The 20,355-nt window shown below is 40.2% G+C and overlaps 1 protein-coding gene and 1 long non-coding RNA gene across 2 annotated transcripts; one reads left to right on the top strand and one right to left on the bottom strand.

The window, feature by feature from the left end:
• The first annotated feature begins 7,388 nt into the window (after positions 1 to 7,388).
• On the top strand, positions 7,389 to 9,562 carry LOC125384279. The gene is made up of 4 exons (XM_048403070.1): positions 7,389 to 7,543; positions 8,081 to 8,209; positions 8,634 to 8,769; positions 9,466 to 9,562. The coding sequence occupies exons 1-4, from the start codon at positions 7,501 to 7,503 to the stop codon at positions 9,473 to 9,475; spliced, it is 318 nt and encodes a 105-aa protein (XP_048259027.1). The 5' UTR covers positions 7,389 to 7,500; the 3' UTR covers positions 9,476 to 9,562.
• Positions 9,563 to 10,637: 1,075 nt separating this feature from the next.
• LOC125384290 lies at positions 10,638 to 18,015 on the bottom strand. Its single transcript, XR_007223171.1, has 3 exons — positions 17,991 to 18,015; positions 12,269 to 12,374; positions 10,638 to 11,244 (listed from the first exon to the last, which is right to left on the bottom strand). It is a non-coding gene; the product is annotated as an uncharacterized LOC125384290 (long non-coding RNA).
• Between the last annotated feature and the right edge of the window lie 2,340 nt (positions 18,016 to 20,355).

The following is a 20,355-nucleotide window of genomic DNA, read 5'->3' as shown; positions in this document are numbered from 1 at the left end:
AATTGGTTTCCAAATACCGAACTTATCTATTATTTCCATTCGTTCCATGGTTTTGCAAACGCAACTGGTTACAGATATATGGCGGTAATTTAAAGCATCTGTATGATCTTCGTGTGGGGACTACAATGGCATTTTGCCACGAGGAAGAAAATTCCCTGACGTCCATATGTGGTCAAATATACATATAAAACTGTCTCAATACATGATTTAAGGCAAATGCTTCAGTAACTGATGGTGGATATTATCATCACCCGCTGCAGTAAGAGCAGTATGACGCTCATGTAATGGAAATACTTTTAATACATTATAATCTTCACTGTTATTAAATTCTCTCTTTTCTTTTCCCGTTGTTTCTGATATCTCTTAAACTCAGGGACATAATTTGATGATGAAGAATGTTTGGCTGGAGTTTCGCTTAAGTTTATTTGCAATGTCAGATTTATCAGTTATCAATTTCTCAAAGTCTTCAAGATGGGATACGGTCGATTTTTAACCTTTGCGTTTTATTTTTTATGTTCCATACCTTGGACATAGGTCTGCGTGAATTAATTTTCGAGACATAGTTTCTCCAAGATTGGCGCTCATTTGTTCATAATCACGTCGTGCCTTGGCGCTTTCTTCCAACACTTTCTTGCTTGTTTGCAGTCGTTATTACACCATGGTTTACAAATATTTTAGAGGACTTAGGAATTATTTGGTCAGCAATATTATATAGTTGACCCGAAAACAACTAGATGGAATCTGGTAAATATCTGAACTTGTCAGGTTTGAGTTTTTCAGCACATAATATACTCAACAACAAAAGTTCCTGTGACACCAATATTTTAGTGTATATTTCAAACAAGTAAAATTTGGTTTTCAATATTGTAGTACATGTATGGAAACAAGTCACAAAAACGCAACTGCTACAGAAAAGCATGCATTCCATGCAAAAGTTGACTTTTATGCAAGCCCCATGCATTTCACTACCCAAAAAGGGGTATAAAAACATGTGCGTTAACGGGAATCCATATGCATTGTTTAGCATCGTGCTGACAACAAACACTCAGAAAAACAACAAAATTACGCAATTATTCAACATTTCGAAATGCTACGCCTGTCCGAAAATGAGCGTCTTCGAGCCATTGGTATGCTTGAAGCAGGGTCGAGTCAACGTTATGCTGCAAGACCATTTAACGTCCACAGAAACGCCATTTGGTGTTTATGGCAACGTTGACAGACGAATGTAGTCAGAGACCATCCTCGGAGTGGCAGACCACGCGTAACCAATAATGGACAAGACAACTGAATTCGAACAACACACCTACGAAATCGATTCCAGCCAGCAACAGTGACTGCAAGAAGCATCCCTGTCCTTCGACGAATATCTTCACAAACCGTACGTCGTCGCCTCAGATGTGCAGGGATTGTCGCCAGAAGACCCGCCAGACGTCCCATTTTGACAGGAAACCACCGTCAAGCACGTCTACAGTGTTGCAGATAGCGTCTACGCTGGACGGCCATGCATTGGGGACAGATTCTATTCACCGACGAGTCTCGTTTTCACCTCAGCCACAGCGATGGACGGATTCGAGTGTACCGACGTCGAGGTGAACGTTACGTCAATCATTGTGTCAGGGAAGAAGATCGGTTCGGGTGCGGCAGCGTTATGGTATGGGGTGGAATTACAGCAAGACAGAGCACCCGTTTGATAGTGGTAGAGGGAAATCTTACTGGACAGCGCTACCGCGACGAGATCATAGGCTCTGTTGTTCTACCGTTTTTGCGTCGTCATGGCTCAAGCATTACCTTTCAACATGACAACGCCCGGCCTCATATTGCTCGACTTGTTCAGGATTCTCTTCAACAAAACAACGTGAATGTCATCCCTTCGCCGGCTCGCTCCCCTGATCTCTCACCAATCGAGCACATGTGGGATGAGATAGATCGGCGCCTTCGACGTCAACCACGTATTCCACAGACACTCCAGGAACTTCGAAACATGCTCCAGCAGATATGGACAGATATCCAACAGGACTTTGTAGGACGCCTGGTCCATTCCATGAGACGAAGATGTGTTGCTTGCATCGCAACCAGAGGTGGACACACACGCTATTGATTTGTAAATTGACATTTTGGCATGTTCACGTTTTTAAATTATTTTCTGAAGTCAGTATGGCAAATTAAACCATTTGAACATTTACAGGAGTCTTTTATCTGTTGCAAACCGAAATTGTTTCAGATTTGGTAAAAAACCATAACTTTGCATAAAATATTATTCAATGACACAGGAACTTTTGTTGTTCAGTATACATACATAGTATGACCTTGTTCAAATGTAAGTTAATCTGAAACTTATTTGAACCAAACAGTTCAAAACAACGCTAACCTTGCCAGACGTTTTCAATGTGCACTGTTTTCCCTTTCAGCTGTTATCTACAGCGAGACCTGCAGGGATCAGAAAGACTGTAACCACGTGACATGTGACAGTTCCTCAAGGTTGGGCTGCTCTCATGGAGAATGTACCTGCCTGACTTCCGCCACTGGTTCCTGCGCTCAAGGTATGATAAAGTTTAGACATAGTGTTTACGATAAGTGGCATTTTTTCTCATAGCTGCTTAGGTAACTAAACATGATTTTCGTCTTATATTTTCTCGAGATGCCAAGTGCATGTTTAAGTGAAATATCACAATGCATAATAAAGAAACAGGTTTGAAGCATATGTACAGCTCTCAATACCTTTTAAGTCTGTGATCAATTGTTACACAAAGAAAGCACCGCCTCCTTGGTCTAGTGGCAGAGCGTTTGCACGGAGGGCGAAGGTCTTCAGCATAGGTTTATCGGGACATATTCTACTCCATACTAGTGTATAAATTCACGATGTATAATTGACGCTATTATTGTTGAAGGGGCACCCGGCAATATTCCAGTATTATATATCACGATCGGATGTAAATAATCGATTGTGGACCAGACAATGGTGATTGACATCACAAGAATCGATCCACGGAATATTGGGACATGCAATCATTCAAGTCACTGAGCCTGACCTCCCGATCCATTTAATCACTTCTTATGACACGCATATGTTTCTGGGACCTATGTGCTTATCTGGAATCTCCACGCGTCAGATTGCCTCTGTTAATAAAAGAGAGGAAGGGCAATGGTGCTGATCCTTGGTGCACTAGCTATTCTTTCTACTGTGATCTATATTGATTGGAGAATAAAGTGTGTGATCAACTGCGAAAATTCTGGACCAAATGTATCACAAATGTCAACACATGGCGTAACATCCAAACAGGATTAATATGAAAAGATCACTTATAAAGATAATTATAAAATATTTAATTCAATAGATATTTTAAACATGATTCTGATATACGGGGGCTGGTCAAAAAGTGTAAAACCTGACAAAGAAAACCAACAATTATGAAATAGTTTTTTTATAACATACACTTTTCATATCAGGCAATTCATATGTCAGGAACAAGTTTTCTGAAGCCACCCTAAAAAAACCATTCATGGCAGGTCTTCGTTGTCGTCATAGCGCTTTTCACAAAAGTGTTGTTTCAGTTTAGGAAACAGGTAGAAATCACTTGGTGCAAGATCTGGCGAGTATGGAGGGTGAGGAAGCTCTTCGAACCCGCATTGTCTCAATGTCGAGAGGTGTAAAAGGAGGCATTCTCATGAAGTAGTAGAACTCCAGCAGTCAGCATTCCCGCCGCTTTTCTTTGATAGAATGTCTCAGGTAATGGCGCAAATCAGCATAGTGGACACCAGTAATCTTTTTTGACCTTCTCAGTAATCAAACAAGGATCACAACCTTTGCATCACAGAATACAGTTGCCATAACTTTCTTAACTGATCTTGAAGACTTGAATTTCTTTGGTGCCGGAGAAGTGGAATAGTGCCATTCCATGGATTGACGTTTTGACTCGGGATCATAGTGGTAAACCATGTTTAATCACCCGATACTTATATCTTTTGGAATTTGACGAATTCCTTTTCAATTAGCTCTAAATATTTTCTGGCAATGTCAGTTTCTTTAGAATTTATAAACTTTGGCATCCAACGAGCAGATATCTTATTCATCTGTAAATGTTCATAAATAATAGGTCCAATGGATCCATGGCTTAGACCTGTGTCTTCCTCAAGTTCAGCAAAGGTAATACGTCTATCTGACAGTATAAGTTTGTGTATCTCCTTGATTGAATCATCATTGATGGAAATTGAGGGACGTCCAGATTTAGGGTCATCATCAAGGCTTCTTCTCCCAGCCTTTAAACATAGCTGCCCAACGTTTAACAGTGTAATAACGAGGGCTCTTATCACCATACGGTTGTGATGTGCGGTCATGAATATTTTGGAGAGTTCTTTTATCTATATCAAAACCTTGATGACTGCTGGTGCTCGTTCTTTTCCATTTCTGTGTCCATTTGGACCTATATCACGTTCAATTGGCTGTCACTTTTACACAAATGGCCTCGACAGACCATATCCACTTGCAATGAACAACTCAAACAATGTACTACATTGACTAGTTCACTTTCTTATGGACCACAGTTAAAACTTTGTCAGGTTTAGAACTTTTTGACCAGCCTTCGTATATGAAAATGATTTATAGCCACTTTGAAAATTAGATGACAAATGAGAACACACGATATTGAGAACTTTATTGATGAAACACTTCATTCTTGATCATCTAAACGTTTTAGTTCAGGGCATTTTGTCAAAAATGAAAGCAAATGTCATCTGAAGTTAACTGGGAACAACAATATGTGAATGCTGGATTTCATGACAGATAACATCTTTGTGAAATGGGGGGACAAGATATTATGGCATAAAGTAGGCATCCCCACATGTACCAATTGTGCTCTTCCCCTCATTGTTGATTTGTTTCTCTATGAGCTTTTGCAGAATTCCTGCTCGGCTTAGCAACATTGAAACCAATTTAACCAAGAAGATTAACATATGCTTCAGGAATATCGAAGATCTGATACAATTCAATAATGGTCAAAGAGCCACATCCCTTCCTCTGATTTTCCCACCTGTACTACAAATAAAAAGTACCAGTGAAACAGTCTCATCTGTTTCATATGTAGATTTAAAGTGACCCAAAACTATCCTTCAAGACTGTATGACAAGAGGGATCCAATAGTCAACTTTCCCTTTCTGTCGAGCAATATTCAATCAACTACAGCCCATGCCTACATTTCACAAATTTTGAGATCAAGCATGTTCTCTCTATGATGCTTTTTAAAGAGAGTCATATTGCACTTGCTGAAAAGTTGTTTTATCGGGGTTACAACATTCAAGGCCTAAGCAAAGCTTTGAAAAGGTGTTATAGTAGAGAGCATTTCCAATCTTGATGCATCAGTGACAAATAGTGACGCAAAAGGCAATACCATATCTGGACTTGTGTCATATGTTTCCGTTTTTTTAGATGAACAATTGACTTGCCTTTGTATGGGATATGTGACGGGTTCCACCGGTGGTAAAGGATACGCTCAACTTTTCGCGAACAGCGGATATAATCACTTTTTGATGGTGATTCAAAGACACATGCTCATGATATAGTCGGAATCGTACAATCATACTTCTTTTGTCTAATATTTGTTCATAATTTAATTCTTGCCAATCTTGTCTTTAAGTTTTCCGTGTTCTAGTCACACATTTGTTTCCATTTCAGTGGAGGAAAAGAACATTCATCTAATACTTACCGCCACATTTGGTAAACTATGAAGAAGAACCATACATTGTGATTGATTTGTGTTTCCCGAAACCACCGGGTTTTAAAGAAATACAACAGGTTTGGAGTAGGTTAAATGTGGAAAATGTCTGACAAATATGGCATTATGATATATGCGAGTGGGATAACAATCGCTGTTTGGTGATGGAATTTAATTCTAAGTGTTGTTTCTACTAAGATGGGTTTTTGATAATAAGAGCCCACCTGGAAAGATATTCACCAGTTTATACTATCAGCAAAGACAGAAACTTAAAACAAGTTGCTGTCAGCATCGACATTTAAATATTTTGAATTATTTTCTGCATTAATAGCCAGGAAATAAAATCGTCAACGCTAGAGAATAATCACTCTCGTTTATCCCACTAAACAGATACCACTGGGTGTAAAAAGCAAACTAGTGGAATATTTTGATAAAAATGGATCACTGAAATCATGGATGACACCAGGTGTTCGCGAAAAGGACAAGCACGCCCTGCCCTATCAGTAGCATCCGCCACAATTTGCAAAAAAGGTATGTATTTGTTGCCTGACACTGCACAGCCATTCCCCTGTCATGCAATGCGTCATGTAAACAAACCAGACTATCAAGTGAAGGTCAGAAATCCAGTCACACGATAGAGCATTTACAGATTTTGTTGAAACTAAAAAAAATATTTTAATATATTGTTAAAAAAAATTCTTGAATAAAATTCAAAAACATGAAGCAACAATTTCATGTACGCTCTGACATGGACTGAAATATATTATTTATGTTATTATATGCCAAGGATGTCATGTACAACATATTGGACAAACGGAGTGCTTGAGAGACAGAATGGGCGTCCATAAACAGATAAAGGACCCCATGCAAGGTTCATCCCCTTAAGCGCTCAACAAATGCGCAGCAGGAAAAGAAATAGAATTTAAGATATACCCTTTCTGTAAAATGAATACTGCTGATGCCCAGCAGTGTAAAGACAAAAAAATGTTTTCATTAAAAGGTTATATTTTGTATTTATTGTGAAAGTTACCACTGTCATTGTAAAGCCGCTGTCTTATAACTGTAATCGCTTCTCCATGAAGATACAATTGAAGGTGATGAGGTGAAGTGGGCTTTAACGTCGCGTCTAAGATTATTGCACTTATATAGCGAGGTGCATGTACGTGTGTGTGTTTGTGTGGCTGCTTGTACTAGTCCGGACTGATGCCGATTTATAGTGCTAGCTCACTGAGATACCATGCCGCAGTTTAACATGAATACCCAACTCAGACACAGTATACTGACTCCGAGCCGACAAGTCCTTGTTTTAGCCCCTAATGCCGAGCGCCAGACAGGGTAACAAAAAGTACCATCTTTTAACGTCTTTTGGTATGACGCGGCCGGGGATCGAACCTCGGACCTTCCGCTCTCCAGGCGTACGCTCTACCACTAGACCACGGAGGCGGTCAGATACAATTGAAACATGTAGAACGATTCGTGTTATTATTGCGTGACTTTCTTTTTATATATATTTCTTATATATAAAATCGTGTTGTCTATATATTTGCAGGATCATGAACATGACTAGATAGCTATCGTGGGTCATCAGATCCCCACAAATGAACGTGTTATCTACATTTCATGACATGACCGCGCACGGGAACATACGTCTTGCGTGCACCTGCTGTGTGCAGAATCACAACATCGTGACTGGCTGACAGGGTTGGTGTTGGTATCATTTGAAACAGAAAGTATATAAGAGGATCAACCAAATGAAGACTTTACTTTCAAAGCTTTTCGCTTAACTCCAGACATGAAAGTAACACTGGTTCTCGTCATTGTCAGCACCATTATTGGTGAGTTGAAGGTACTGACGGCTTTAATAGTTTAGTTAGTGTCTACGTTAGCCGATGAGATTTGTTATGTACATGTATTTTTTATAATGATAATAGTTCATATTATTCATAGATAATATTATTTATTTGCATTGCGCCTTTTTCCATGCTGGATATCAATGCGTTCTATTATGCCTCCGGGAAATGAATCCGTGTGCACTACATTTCAGCTCCCTGGGCAATATATAATCTGATCTGCCTATGAGGCACTAGAAGACCAATAGTGTCATAACCACCTCACCGGAAGGGTAACCCAATCACTGTTGAGTGAACAGAGGCATGTTTCGAACAAAGGCACTTGCCTTTGGAAAACACCACATGTACTACTTGGGCTACAGTGTTGGGCAGGTCCAAGAAACTCTTAGGAAACAAGGCTGCCAAACACGCTCAGCCATCCAATTGCTTTCTTCCACAAACGGTGCTTAAAGCCTTGACCTGTGACCTCCAAACAGGATCACGTGCCCTAACTTCTAATGAGATATCGTTTCTTTCGTTCAGCTGTGATCGACAGCGAGCCCTGCAGGGATGACAACGACTGTATTCACACGGTATGTGATAGTACCGGAAGGCTTGCCTGCTCTCATGACATATGTACCTGTCTGGTTGCAGCCAATAGCTGCGTCACAGGTAAGTCAGTTTACAAAATAGTGACCATAATAACTGCAGGCAACATATTTCATATGTGAACGTTTTTTTTGGCATCTGGAAAGGTTCTCCTACAAGAAAAGGTGGTGACTATAAGTCAATAAACAAATTGGGTTTCACGCCGCTGATATTATTTTTTAGACAAATGTAGAAGGAACGACAAATATGATACAGAACTAAGATGATTACCATTTTGTTGAAACCATTGGCAATACAAAAAAACAATCATGACGAATCTGTGATTCAAACCCACTACTAACGTAGCGTCAGCAAAACCCTGGCACAAAACTGCAAATAAGACATGCCCTTTAAATACAAGCCTGCATCAAATGAATGATGGAATCTAGTTCAAACCTCTGACAAATGTTTTTGTCCTGTGTTGTTAAGAAGGAGGTTTATATTTCAGAAACTTGCAGAGACCGCCCTGACTGCGACAGCTGCATTTGTAGAGACACCCATATCGAACGCCACTGCTTCGACGGCCGCTGCCTATGTGGACGTCAGGCACCTGTCGGCCCTGGTGGACCTGGTGGACCTGGCGTGTAAGTAACCATAGTTACCGCCGGAGGTTGTGAGGCATAGTTTTGGTTGATACACTTGAATCAGTTTTACGTTTCATTGACTTTTTAATTACTGTCGAAAGAAAGTTGATGAATTTGTTTGCTTTTTATGCTTGTTTGGTTTTATGTCAGGGGCAAATGTCTAAATTTAGCCTGAATGTGATTTGGGACGTCAACGCTTTGATGGTGTTGGTTCAGAATGTTGGTGAAACACAATATTAGGAATATGATTTTAGTCGTGTATATGTTTGTAAAACATACATAGTCGTCTTTGTATGGCATGTATATTTAAATCATTCGACATATAGAAACACTCTATCAGTCCTGTTTGTTTGTTTGTTGTTTAACGCGCACTCAGCAATAGTCCAGCTATACGACGGCGGTTTATAGCAGTCCTATGCTATGTGTTTGGATATGTGGTAAATAATGTAAATGTAAAACGTCGACGTTTAGCAATCAGTGTTGATCATCTACCTAAACAGATTTCATTGGGCGTAAAAGGCAAAATTGCAGTGAAAATTATATAAATGGATCACTGAAAATCAATGATGACACCAGGGGTTCGTTCCGCAAAGCGATTGCCATCCACATCCATATTATAGTTCTTACTCCAATTCAATTTCTTACTAAATATTCAAGTATGAAAATGCCACTTTTCATCTACCTTTTTAATTTCAGAGGTAAATAAATCCTGAAAGGAGGGAAACCCATGGAAATTATTCCTACCTTGTTGGATACACACATGTACACATGTGAAATAAACCTACTACTACCATTTACTGGTTTGTTTTGATGCTGAATATGTTTACTCTTATTGAATTGATGCTTTACCTGCTTATACCTATGGAGAACATCCTGTGGTTATTCCGTGTTTCTAGCCTATCCTCGTCAGATCAAGATACAATGTTCGTATCTGGATTGGCTAGATTTACGTGACGTCGCTTTTCATACAGTCGCGACACTCAAAGGGATTACATGAATTGGGTGGACAGGCCCGGTGGATTAGTTGATTGATCAACCGATGATCTGTCTGCTTCATACTCGACACATGCCCCAATGGTGTAAGTAAACCTTCGATTGGTAGGTTGGTTTGTTGTTTAACGCCGCACTCAGCATTATACCAGGTGTATGACGGCGGTCTGTAAATAATCGAGTCTGGACCAGACAATCCAGTGATTAACATCATGAGCATCGATCCACGCATTTGGGATCGATGACCTGCATCAAGTCAGGAAGCCTGATCAACCGATCCCGTTAGTCGCCTTTTACGACAAGCATAGTCACCTTTTTACGGCAAGCATGGTTTGCTGAAGACCCCGGAATCTTCACGGGACTGAAAACCTTAGTGACAACATTGCTGGGATACAAAAGATCGATTTAATAAACCTTTGCGTTTCGAAAATATTGTAAATAAAAGCGACAGAGGACAATTCCTTAATCAATGGAAATCTCTATTTAAAGTTTTCAACTAAATCATAAGGTTGTGTTTACGAGTAAAGTATAGTGCAGCCGTTTCGTGAAAAATTGTGTACTTTGTGGTGAAAACATGAAACTTAGTACAGTCGGAGGTGATGACATTCCAAATAGTTAAATATATGGGGCCACCCAAAAAATCCAACATGGCCGCCTTAGAGTGAGTGAGTGAGTGAGTTGGGTTTAACGCCGCTTTTAACATTATTCCAGTTATATCACGGCGTGTCAGCTTAATGTTGGAGGAAAGCCCGAAGTGATGCAGGTCTCAGACGTTTACCATTTCTGTGAAACCCACGAGCACGGGTATGGTGCTGACAAACCTAGAAACATAATCAGGGCGAACCGGGATTCGAATAAAAAATCATAGGTTTCTGGCGTGCCCAAGGGACGCAACTCTGCACAGCGAATCGCGGCCCCTTAGACGACTGGGCCACGCATGCCCCCTCAAGTGACACAGCTTACGGACTATGGCTTCAAACAACATTCTCCACTCCGTCTGGAATATGCATAGTAGAAGTAACCCAGTGAATCAGAGAGACTTCAATAACTCGAAGTCGAACACACATCGAGTTACGCGTAGCACCGAGGGTGAGTGAGTGAGTGAGTGAGTGAGTGAGTGAGTGAGTGAGTGAGTGAGTGAGTGAGTTTAACGTTGTAACGGCATTATATGGGCCAAATAGCAATGCTGTAGTACCGAGAAAAAAAGAATCAAAGAGCCAATAACGATTCTACAGGGGTCAAATAGGGGAAAGTTGTCTCAAACGGTATATCGAGACAATGGATTCGAGTTAAGAGGTTTCGTCGTATTGTAAAATAAGAGTTTGTCCAGTAGTGTGCACAGCGCCTCACGTTGGCTGGTGAAGCAAGCAGAGACGAGGCAGGTGCACTCGTCATTGACGCATGATAGCTGGTAGTTGGTGTCGCTCTTCTCTCGGGAGCAGGTGCTGGCGTCACTGCCGCTGCACCGCTCGCTGCTGACGACCCCTGGGAAATTAAGACAAAATATGTATTCATGAAAAGGTATCTCATTTATTGATTAGAATGAGGTTTAACGTCGTGTTCAAAATTATTTACTTAGATTGCGATGTGCATGTGTGTGTTTGTGTTTTTTTGTACCTATCGAATTTGTTTCAATAACCAAAAAAAACAAACAACAACAAAAAAGCTCCACTGTCGATCGATAGGAGAAGAGAAATAAATATTTACTTTGAACGCTTCGATTCTTAATTTCACTGTAATATCTCACTGTTAAGAAATTGCTTTAAAATATGTTTCTTTGCAATATTATAATTTATTTTTCAACTGCTTACAAATAGTTTCGAAAATGTTTCGAAACTTTCGTGGATGATATCCGGGTTTCACTTAAATATACAGACTTGACGCTTATTTAATTGCAAATTCAAATTCGTTCGTGAATATAATAGGTTCTTTAATAAAATACACGTTTATCAAAGGACAGGTTACTTTCCTGTTTTGCAGTGTTTGTTATCTGTCGCATGAAGACCTTGATAAAGTCTACACGTCATCAACTTTCACACAGAGGTCACGTTGAGGTCAAGTATCGTGATTATAAAGAAAACCTTTCGTATACCACACACATCACCCTTTAGGCATAACACGTAATTGAAACACTTTACTGTGACAATTATATGCTTCGAACAGGAAAATCCCGATGTTCCAATGCAATGATATTCAACTGACTTAAACCTTAAAGAATATTAATCAGCAAATGGGATTTATTGAAACAAATGATTTTTTTTGTCTGTGGAATTCCTGTTTGGTGAGGGAATGATTGAGTGAGTTAGTTCTTTTTTCAATGTTCCAGTGATGGAGACACCAGATAGCTTCACACTTTTTTTACCATATGGGGAATCGAACCTGAGCCTTTGGTGTGACGAGCGATCACAAGATTACGAAATTTATTCTTCATTTTGTTTTTTTTGGGGTGTAAGGTATTCAGTGTGGATGATTGTACTTATTCATACTTCTAAAATCTTAAGTTACTTACCGAAAGCGAGGATAACAGACACTCCGAGCACAAGGAACTTCATGGCTGTTGAGATAACTCCGCTATGTCAGCTGACGTCACCGTGGCATGCCCCAGGCGACCCTGTCTTATCATACCAGATCAGAATGTGGTATTTAAAGAAATAGATACAAAAAATATTTTAAGTTTGCTCGTGTAAAGGGTATGTTGGGATGGTATGTCCTTTAAGGCCGTCAATCTTGTGTGAGTCACATTAGTGAATAATCCTTGATTGTGTCAGTCGTTGACACCTGAGCAGATGGACTATGCTGTGACCTCATGTTTGAGGTCATATAACATGTACACTGTAATGTATCACCGACGCAAATCGTTGGGTCACCGTGGACGGTGTTTTAATAGTAGTATAAGCGTTCTTTCGGCACACGGAAAATCACGTTTCAATTCCAAAGATGGATGGACAAAACCAATGATTAATATTATGAACAATCTCCCAAGCCGCCAGTATACAGTGGCATCGTGACCACCCAATCCACATAGTCACCGCTTACGACGCAGCATACGACACCATGGGATCGCCACCGTCCGTATCTGTATAAACAAGGCTAATACATTCATCAAAGTCATTTCACATCATCAGCCATTATTAACATATGATAAACATACATCCAGCCTCTGGTTTCCATTAATACTGTGACCTCCTTCATCGTCTAGCAGAAAACGGAAAGTCGGTGGATCGGTCCCGACTGTGTCAAACCACAAAAATGGTACTTGTTGTTACCCTGCCTTGTGTGCATGCACGTCATTATGTAAGTGTGAAACTCCTGAAGGCATTATTAAATCCCATTTCACCTTACCCCACCCATTTATTCTGTATTATGCTCGTGGGTCTTTTGACATCTTTTTTGTCACTAAATCCCTTTGAAATGCTGAAAGTTAGTGAGTGAGTTGGGTTTAACGCCGCTTTGAACAGTATTCGTGTTATATCCCAGCCTAATGCGGAAGGAATGTCCAACAAACAGTTATTGTGTTAAAACTTTCGGCCTTCGGGTTTCCGCTCCTATGATTACTTTCTCAACAAAGCCAGAGGGGGATGTATTATCTGACTTATGATCCGAAAGAAAGATCTGAACAACACTTATCATCAATTTTATGTTTCCACTATTTATGAACCATTATAGGAAACGGACGTTAAATATCCCTTGCTGGCGTACATGAACCTGGAAAAGAGGTTCTTTAAAAGAATTGCGGTTTATCAGCGTCTCTGTAGCTTAATGGTTCACTCAATAGGCGACAAGTACGACGTTTGCATGTTAGATCCCACTTAAATAGAAGTAAAATCATTCCGCACATTTCCTCAAGTTAGCGCTGCAATGTGTGTTATGTAGATTGTGTTCAAATGCAAAATACATTGTATATTTCCAACGAGGTACATTCTGAAGAAACACCACAAAAGTATCAATGGCAAACCCATGTCCCAGGGTCTTCAGGAGGGAAAACCTACAAAGTGGGTTTGACATGTTGTGAAGAGACTTGACAACCAACAAGAGAATAAACCTGTCGTAGGGTTATAATGCAGGTTAAACCAGACGGGCTTGTAACGTTATAATGGGCAGCAAGATATAGAGCGGGTGGGGCAGTACTCGGACACTTAATGTTCCTAACGGCATGCAAGTTGAACCAAAGTACCTATTGACTTTCTTCCATCGTATATGTGAAGGGAGGTAACTGCTGTGGTGATTATACTCGGTAGTGGTTGTGTTCGTGCGCTTGTTTCAGCAAATTCTTGTGATATTTACTCGACGACTACTTCGGTAATCGGACGCCTGCGGTTGAAGTCGGACACCCTTGCGGCAGTACCCGGACACTTTAAGAATTTTTTAAAAATGTCTTAACCGAATATGACATAATTACAATTGTGTTTTTTTCATTGTGTCAATGAGAACATCAAAATAATAGCAACATAAATACAACTTCATTGGCTTATCTTCTCATTTTGGCATCACTGTACACAGATACATGTGTTTTTTTTATACTGACATTAGTTTTCTTCTCAGTCACTAAACCCAAACGCTGTCACCATCGAATCCTGTTTCATTCAGTCTTTCTATTATTTTGAATAAAGTACGACGTTGTGGCTTGATACGCAATAAATAAAAACAGTCTAGTTTTGGGCCCCCACCCCTAAAAGGCCCGCTGTGAGTAATTCTACCAGGAAAGAACGGTGTCACATTTAAAACGCAACCTTCCGTCATCAAAGGCGTGAGTACTCCTGACAACTGTAAGGGAACTCTGTCGACGACACGGCCAAGTATGTCCCGTTAAACCTGTCTATTGGGTGGGGGCCGGACTTCCAGATCTAAACTACGGAAATGTATGTCAGCTTCATCGGGAGTACTACTTTTGAGAGCGTTTGCGTCATAGATGTTTTCTGGTTCGTGATTCATCTTCAGTGCCATAAATGGTAACGGCTTCACATGATACACATGGTACCTATGAAGAAAGAAAATATAATATGAGATGTGGCAACATTCGCTGAATAATCTTCCGTTGTTAATTAGGTTCAAAGTCTATCATTAACCTGGTACTTCATAGTTGTCATATGTTTCCCAAAAACTTATACTCATAGAAAAAAACCAGTACATCAAATGAATATAGTTTCATATTTAATATTACCCAGTTATTGACGAAAATATTGCGATGGGTTTCGTGCTATGGTGATAGCTGACAGCATTGGTGTTTATACCCCACCCAGGTGGTCCAGAGTATACATGAATCTCGTGGAAAAGGGCGTCAAAGGGATATTCCATTTTTCTGTTAAAATATGAAAAATATGTTCATTTTTTGTACATTTTAATGTGAAATGAACACTGAGTTCACTTCTTTAAAAAAAGCAAACTGTGCCAACAATAACATTCACATTGCAGGGAAACGGGTTTTTTTCCCTCTCAGCTACAAGTGTCACACGTGAAGGGAAGGTCGGCGAGTTGTTGGTATCCCAGGCAATTCTTGTGGAACCATTTGGTACAATTAAGACATCCCACCCAGTCATCATTTGCCGCCAAATCCCGACCCAAACAAAGGTGACAAAAATCCCGGAGGGTATCATCGGAAAAATCGTCGTCGTCGTCGTATTCGTCGTCATCCATGGAGGGAATCTCGGATTCAGAGAGATCTTCGTCACTGTCTAGTGTTGCTTTTCGTTTCTCTTCAATTTGTTTTAAGAGTTTGTATGCCTTTTTCTCGTCTTCTTGCCTTCTCTTTTGCACACGCTTTTCTTCCCGTTCTTTTTCTCTTAGGGCTTTCCGGGCTGCTTTCTCTTCTTCTCGTTTAAGCTTTATTTCCTCTCTCATTCGCTTTCTGCTTTCTTTCATCTGTTTCTCTTCCTCTGCCTTTCTCTTCTTTTCAAGGAGAAGTTCCCTGATGTCTTCTCCTGAGGCAGATTTGGGCAACACTGTAGGTTTATACTTTTGGGTACGGCTCCGTACTTTAGGGAGAACTAAATATTTGTCAAATGCGTCACTGGAAGATGTGTGGGTTGTGGCTGATGTAGAATGTAAGGCTAGGTGTGAAGTGTCTGTTTGGGGTGTTGTGCTATGTGTAGTTTGTGATTTTACTGGTGCATGAGGGTCTGTATGGGGTGATGGCAGAGTTGTTTGTACGACTGGTGAGGATGCATATTCTGGTGATGTTAGTGTAGCGGAAGGTTGGGATAGGGTGTCTGCTGGGGGTGCAAATGTGAATGTTCTGACTGTGGATGGGGTTACAGGGGTTGACTGAAGGACTGGTTTCCATGGTTCAAAGATGGTGCTGGGTTTTAATTTCTGATTATCGGTAACTTTATCAGGATTGAGCGGAAACAGCCCTGATTCGAGGAAACCCCTCTTTGCATTTTCTGTTGTAGCTGCCCTTACCAAAGCAGTTTTAAATATACTGGCAAAGGTGTAACACATTCCTAACACATTCCCCGATGTTTGAAATCTGAAAATCTCGGACAGATTGGCGCCATGCATGTTTGAGTGGACTGAACAAGCTCAGGTCCAATGGCTGCATAACATGTGATGCGTGTGATGGGAGGCAGTACAGGACGATGTTGTTCTCCACACAAACAGTGCACGCTTCAAGGGTCAGGTGCGTTGAATGACCGTCTAGAAACAGAATTATTGGTTTCTTGATTGCCTGTTTATCGACATGAGGAATGAAACAAGTTTTAAGCCAAGAAACAAATAGTTCTGCGTCCATCCAGCCATTCTCGGTTCGCCCTAGAACCGCCTCCTGAAAACAATCTAGGGGGTTGTATTTGAACCTGCTACCGGGAAAGACGATCATGGGGGGAGTGTAGTCACCTGAAGCACTTGCACAAGCAAGAACTGTTATCTGGACCTTGTCTGAGGCCGACGAGTTATAAACTGTCTGGGGTCCTCGTTCGGCCACAACCCTACCACGCTTTGGACACATGGGGAAACCCGGCTCATCAGCATTATACAGCCTTGATGGGTCATGTAAGATGTCTGAATCAGTTTTGTCAGCGATGTTGGTTGTGAAGGTATCAAACCAATCAGCAATTTTTTTGTTGTGATACCATAGCAAGTTCTTTTGAAAGTTGTGTTGGTGTTCTTACTGATATTGTAGGGTTTCGTTTTAAGAAAGCCCTAAACCAATCCCCACCAGGTCCGTCATCAGTAAAAGGATTCTCCCTACCATCTAATTTGATTATTTTCTGGACCGTGTCTAACAGTTCGTCCCTTGTCCGGCCGTACCCTATACTCGACATGTGTATAGCCCAATCTGAAAGATGTCTTTCCTCGTCTTGTGATAAAATGGGTGAAGGACCTTTGCGGTAAACAAGAGGTACTTTATTGGAGAGTTTGTCATGAAGAGTACTTTTGGGTATACTGAAGCGACGGCAGCTTTGCGTGCAGACATCTGCTTGGCGTTAACAGCATCCATAGCCCGCTTTAAGTTTTCATATGAATAGGCAGGCTTTCCTCCTCGAACGCTCATTTTAGCAAATCTACACAGACGGTCCTACAATATAATTAGAACTAGTCAATGGAACTATCATATCCATATACTGAAGAATAACGAGAATGTTACTGATACGTAATACCTTCTGTTATCAGATTAGAATGAATGAGGGTCCTGATGGGTGACACGTAAAAAACGTTCAGTTTTTATGATTGATAAACGACACTTAGATAACGTCTTTTTATGAGATTGACAGTTACTGAATATTTACACTAAACACATGCAACTGACATACTGTACGTATTAACCCCCTGAATAACACCCCCAAAGACAAAGTCACGTGCACCACACCACCCCCATCCCCAATTAGAACCCTCTTAAAGTATGTCACTCGCGATCGAAAAACACCTATTGTTTTCATTTTGCATTTTCTTAAAAGCTTTTTTCAATTATTTTTATTTAAAAAATTTCTAATATGTAATTCCAAATTTTATTTGTCGACTGTCCGAGTACTGCATTCCCACGTAATTTCTCCGAGATAGTAGTCGGACACAGCTTAATTTGGTTATTTTTAGAATTTTTGCGCCAAACGTTTCCATGTTGGCATGGTCGATTCACAAGAAGTCGCCAAAAACAGAAAAACAGACCAGAAACTAGTCGTGCGGAAGCTATAACCTTATGATCAGAAACTGCAATGCATTGCCAAAACGCAACAAAATGCGTGGGCGGCATAGTCACGTGGGAAAACATGTACACGAGCTTTTATCGTGAGTGTTACCAGTAGCAGACGAATCTTTTCTGACGTCAGGGAGGAAGAGGAAGAAGCCTGCGTGAAAATTATGCGCATCAGTACGTTTGTTTATTGTGTACACGTGTTAATTTGCTGGGTGTCAGAGTACTGCCACTGTCCGAGTACTGCCCCACCCGCAGAAAACCCATCTCAAAAACTTCTTTAATACGTCTCTTTTAGAAATAAACTTCATCGTGTCTTCAACTCAGAAAAACATTAACACACAATGGGCAGATAACTGTGTATATCTCTGCTTACCTATTTGACCAGCTGTCCAGATAGCTGTCATTCCCATTTATAGAACTGCCCCAGTTTCTCTGCCCTACCTTCACTTGCAGCACTAAGTCTCCACACAGTAGCTTGAAGCTGAAACCATGAGGTGTCTTATTATCGCAGCCCTTGGTCTGGCTACTTTAGGTAGGCCTTCATTTTTACTTTAAAATAACGATAAACTAACTGTATCTTCATTTTCAGTAAATGTTTACAAACAATTTTCTGGAAATTGTACTGGTAGAGCAGCACATGCTAATCCTTTTCGCGAACACCCGGTGTTATCACTGGTGTTCAATTATCCATTCATATAAATGTCACCACTGTTTTGCTTTGTACTTGCTATGGCATCTGTTTCGGAATGGATATTCTCTATTGTTGGTCTGTTATCTATCTACCGAAGTACAGCCGAAAAAAACGGTTAAATATTTCCTTGTAGCTATCTATATGACTATCTACGTAGCTATTTATAATTACTTAACATTAACTTTCTCAAGCACCAGTGTCAGTGATTAGAAGTGAAATTAAAATAGTTATAATGGATGGCGAAATGCCATACAAATATTACGAAACATTACATTACATTACATTTTGTGTCGACAATGCACCTTGTTTGAATAGACATGTGAGGGTCCATTGAGAACATTTTCTGACAATCAGCGTTACCCGCTAATTATGAGAAGGAATAGGTACACGTTTTTTACAATATTATGAAGTTTGTACCACTACAACAGTAAAGCCATGCATGTGTCTGAACCAGTATTACAAAAGTAGAGTAAACTACGGTTATAACGAACTAAACTTAGTGGTCCCTTTGAGTTCGTTATAACCGTAGTTCGTTAAAATCATATATACAGCATATATATAGCAAATGTTTGGACAAAAAATACTTTCGTTATATCCGTCAGTTCGTTATAAGCGTGTTCGTTATAAACGTACAGTTATACAGTATTATATTAATAGCAATAGTGCTTAACCATTGTTATACCATTGTATCAGTACAGTGCCCCTATAGTCACCCCTATTGGCTATGATGTTGGGGAACGGCGTACTGTCTTATACCACCCAGGGAACATTCAGTTTGCGAAAACAGTATGAGAAATTTGATAAACCGTTTGCAATGAATATCTAACCAATATTTCGGCCGACAATGTTGTGTTTCAAACTCGATTTTGACATGTGAATGGTTGTCAAACGTATGTTGGTTGCTTTCAGTCAATCAGATACTGCGTAGTATTCATATGGCTTTTACGCTACAAAATGGCGTCAACCTTTGAAAGGAATGAAGAGGGACTATGTATCAACAACACGCCTTTGTAGTGTGAAAATACAAGTTGGCAATCTGTGTTCTTCTGTTGTCCGATTGAAGCCGCCTATACAATAAAGTCACATTGCAAGTTGTAGCAGGATCACGAGGGATTTTTTCTGCCTCTAAGAAATCCACGTGCAGCCTTTTTTTGCCCTTGGCGGGGTATAAGATATTTATTCCCCGCTTAGAAGGTTATTACCCCGCAAGGTGGGTTACACAGTATTTTATCAAGATCACGTGGACCAATCACATCCTCATCACTCTGACATGGAGGTATGATAAGTGGTTTTATGCGTTCCGCGTTAGCCACGCTCGTGGTATAAAACTTGACACGAGACGCATAAAACCACAAACGCCCTCGTGATACTGCTACAACGAATATGCCTCACCGACATGTTTTAATAGGACATCGTGAAAGGATAAAACCAAACTCAAAATTGATAGAAAACAGCTGTTCGATTGCTGTGCCAGGTGACTTTCATTGACTCTGTTGTAGATTCCAAAATTGAAACAATATATTAACCTAGAAATCTGTACGTAAAGGAACTTAGTGTGAAACCAACAAACAACCAACAAGCGGTGTACAATCAACAAATGTACTATAACATAAACTAGGTTTACACATCAAAACAATTACTGCACAGCAATTACATTGGCAGAACACAATAGGGCGATAATACAATACTCACTGACAGTATATAATATGATGGCAGTGGTCAGTATCAAATACAGTAGTGATAGCACTAGTCAGTGATAATACATATATATACCCAG

This window comes from Haliotis rufescens, unplaced genomic scaffold, assembly GCF_023055435.1.
Source record: "Haliotis rufescens isolate VD_foot unplaced genomic scaffold, xgHalRufe1.0.p SCAF_3, whole genome shotgun sequence".
Taxonomy (NCBI): Eukaryota; Metazoa; Mollusca; class Gastropoda; order Lepetellida; family Haliotidae; genus Haliotis; species Haliotis rufescens.
Note: the sequence above shows the minus strand (reverse complement) of the source record. Positions and strands in the feature narration are given on the sequence as shown.

What these genes read in the sequence shown, in the direction of transcription:
- LOC125384279 (XM_048403070.1), top strand. Translation starts at nt 7,501, where the DNA reads ATGAAAGTAACACTGGTTCTCGTCATTGTCAGCACCATTATTG. An exon ending in CATTGTCAGCACCATTATTG is followed by an intron (nt 7,544 to 8,080) that starts GTGAGTTGAAGG and finishes TCTTTCGTTCAG; the next exon opens with CTGTGATCGACAGCGAGCCC. An exon ending in AGCCAATAGCTGCGTCACAG is followed by an intron (nt 8,210 to 8,633) that starts GTAAGTCAGTTT and finishes TTTATATTTCAG; the next exon opens with AAACTTGCAGAGACCGCCCT.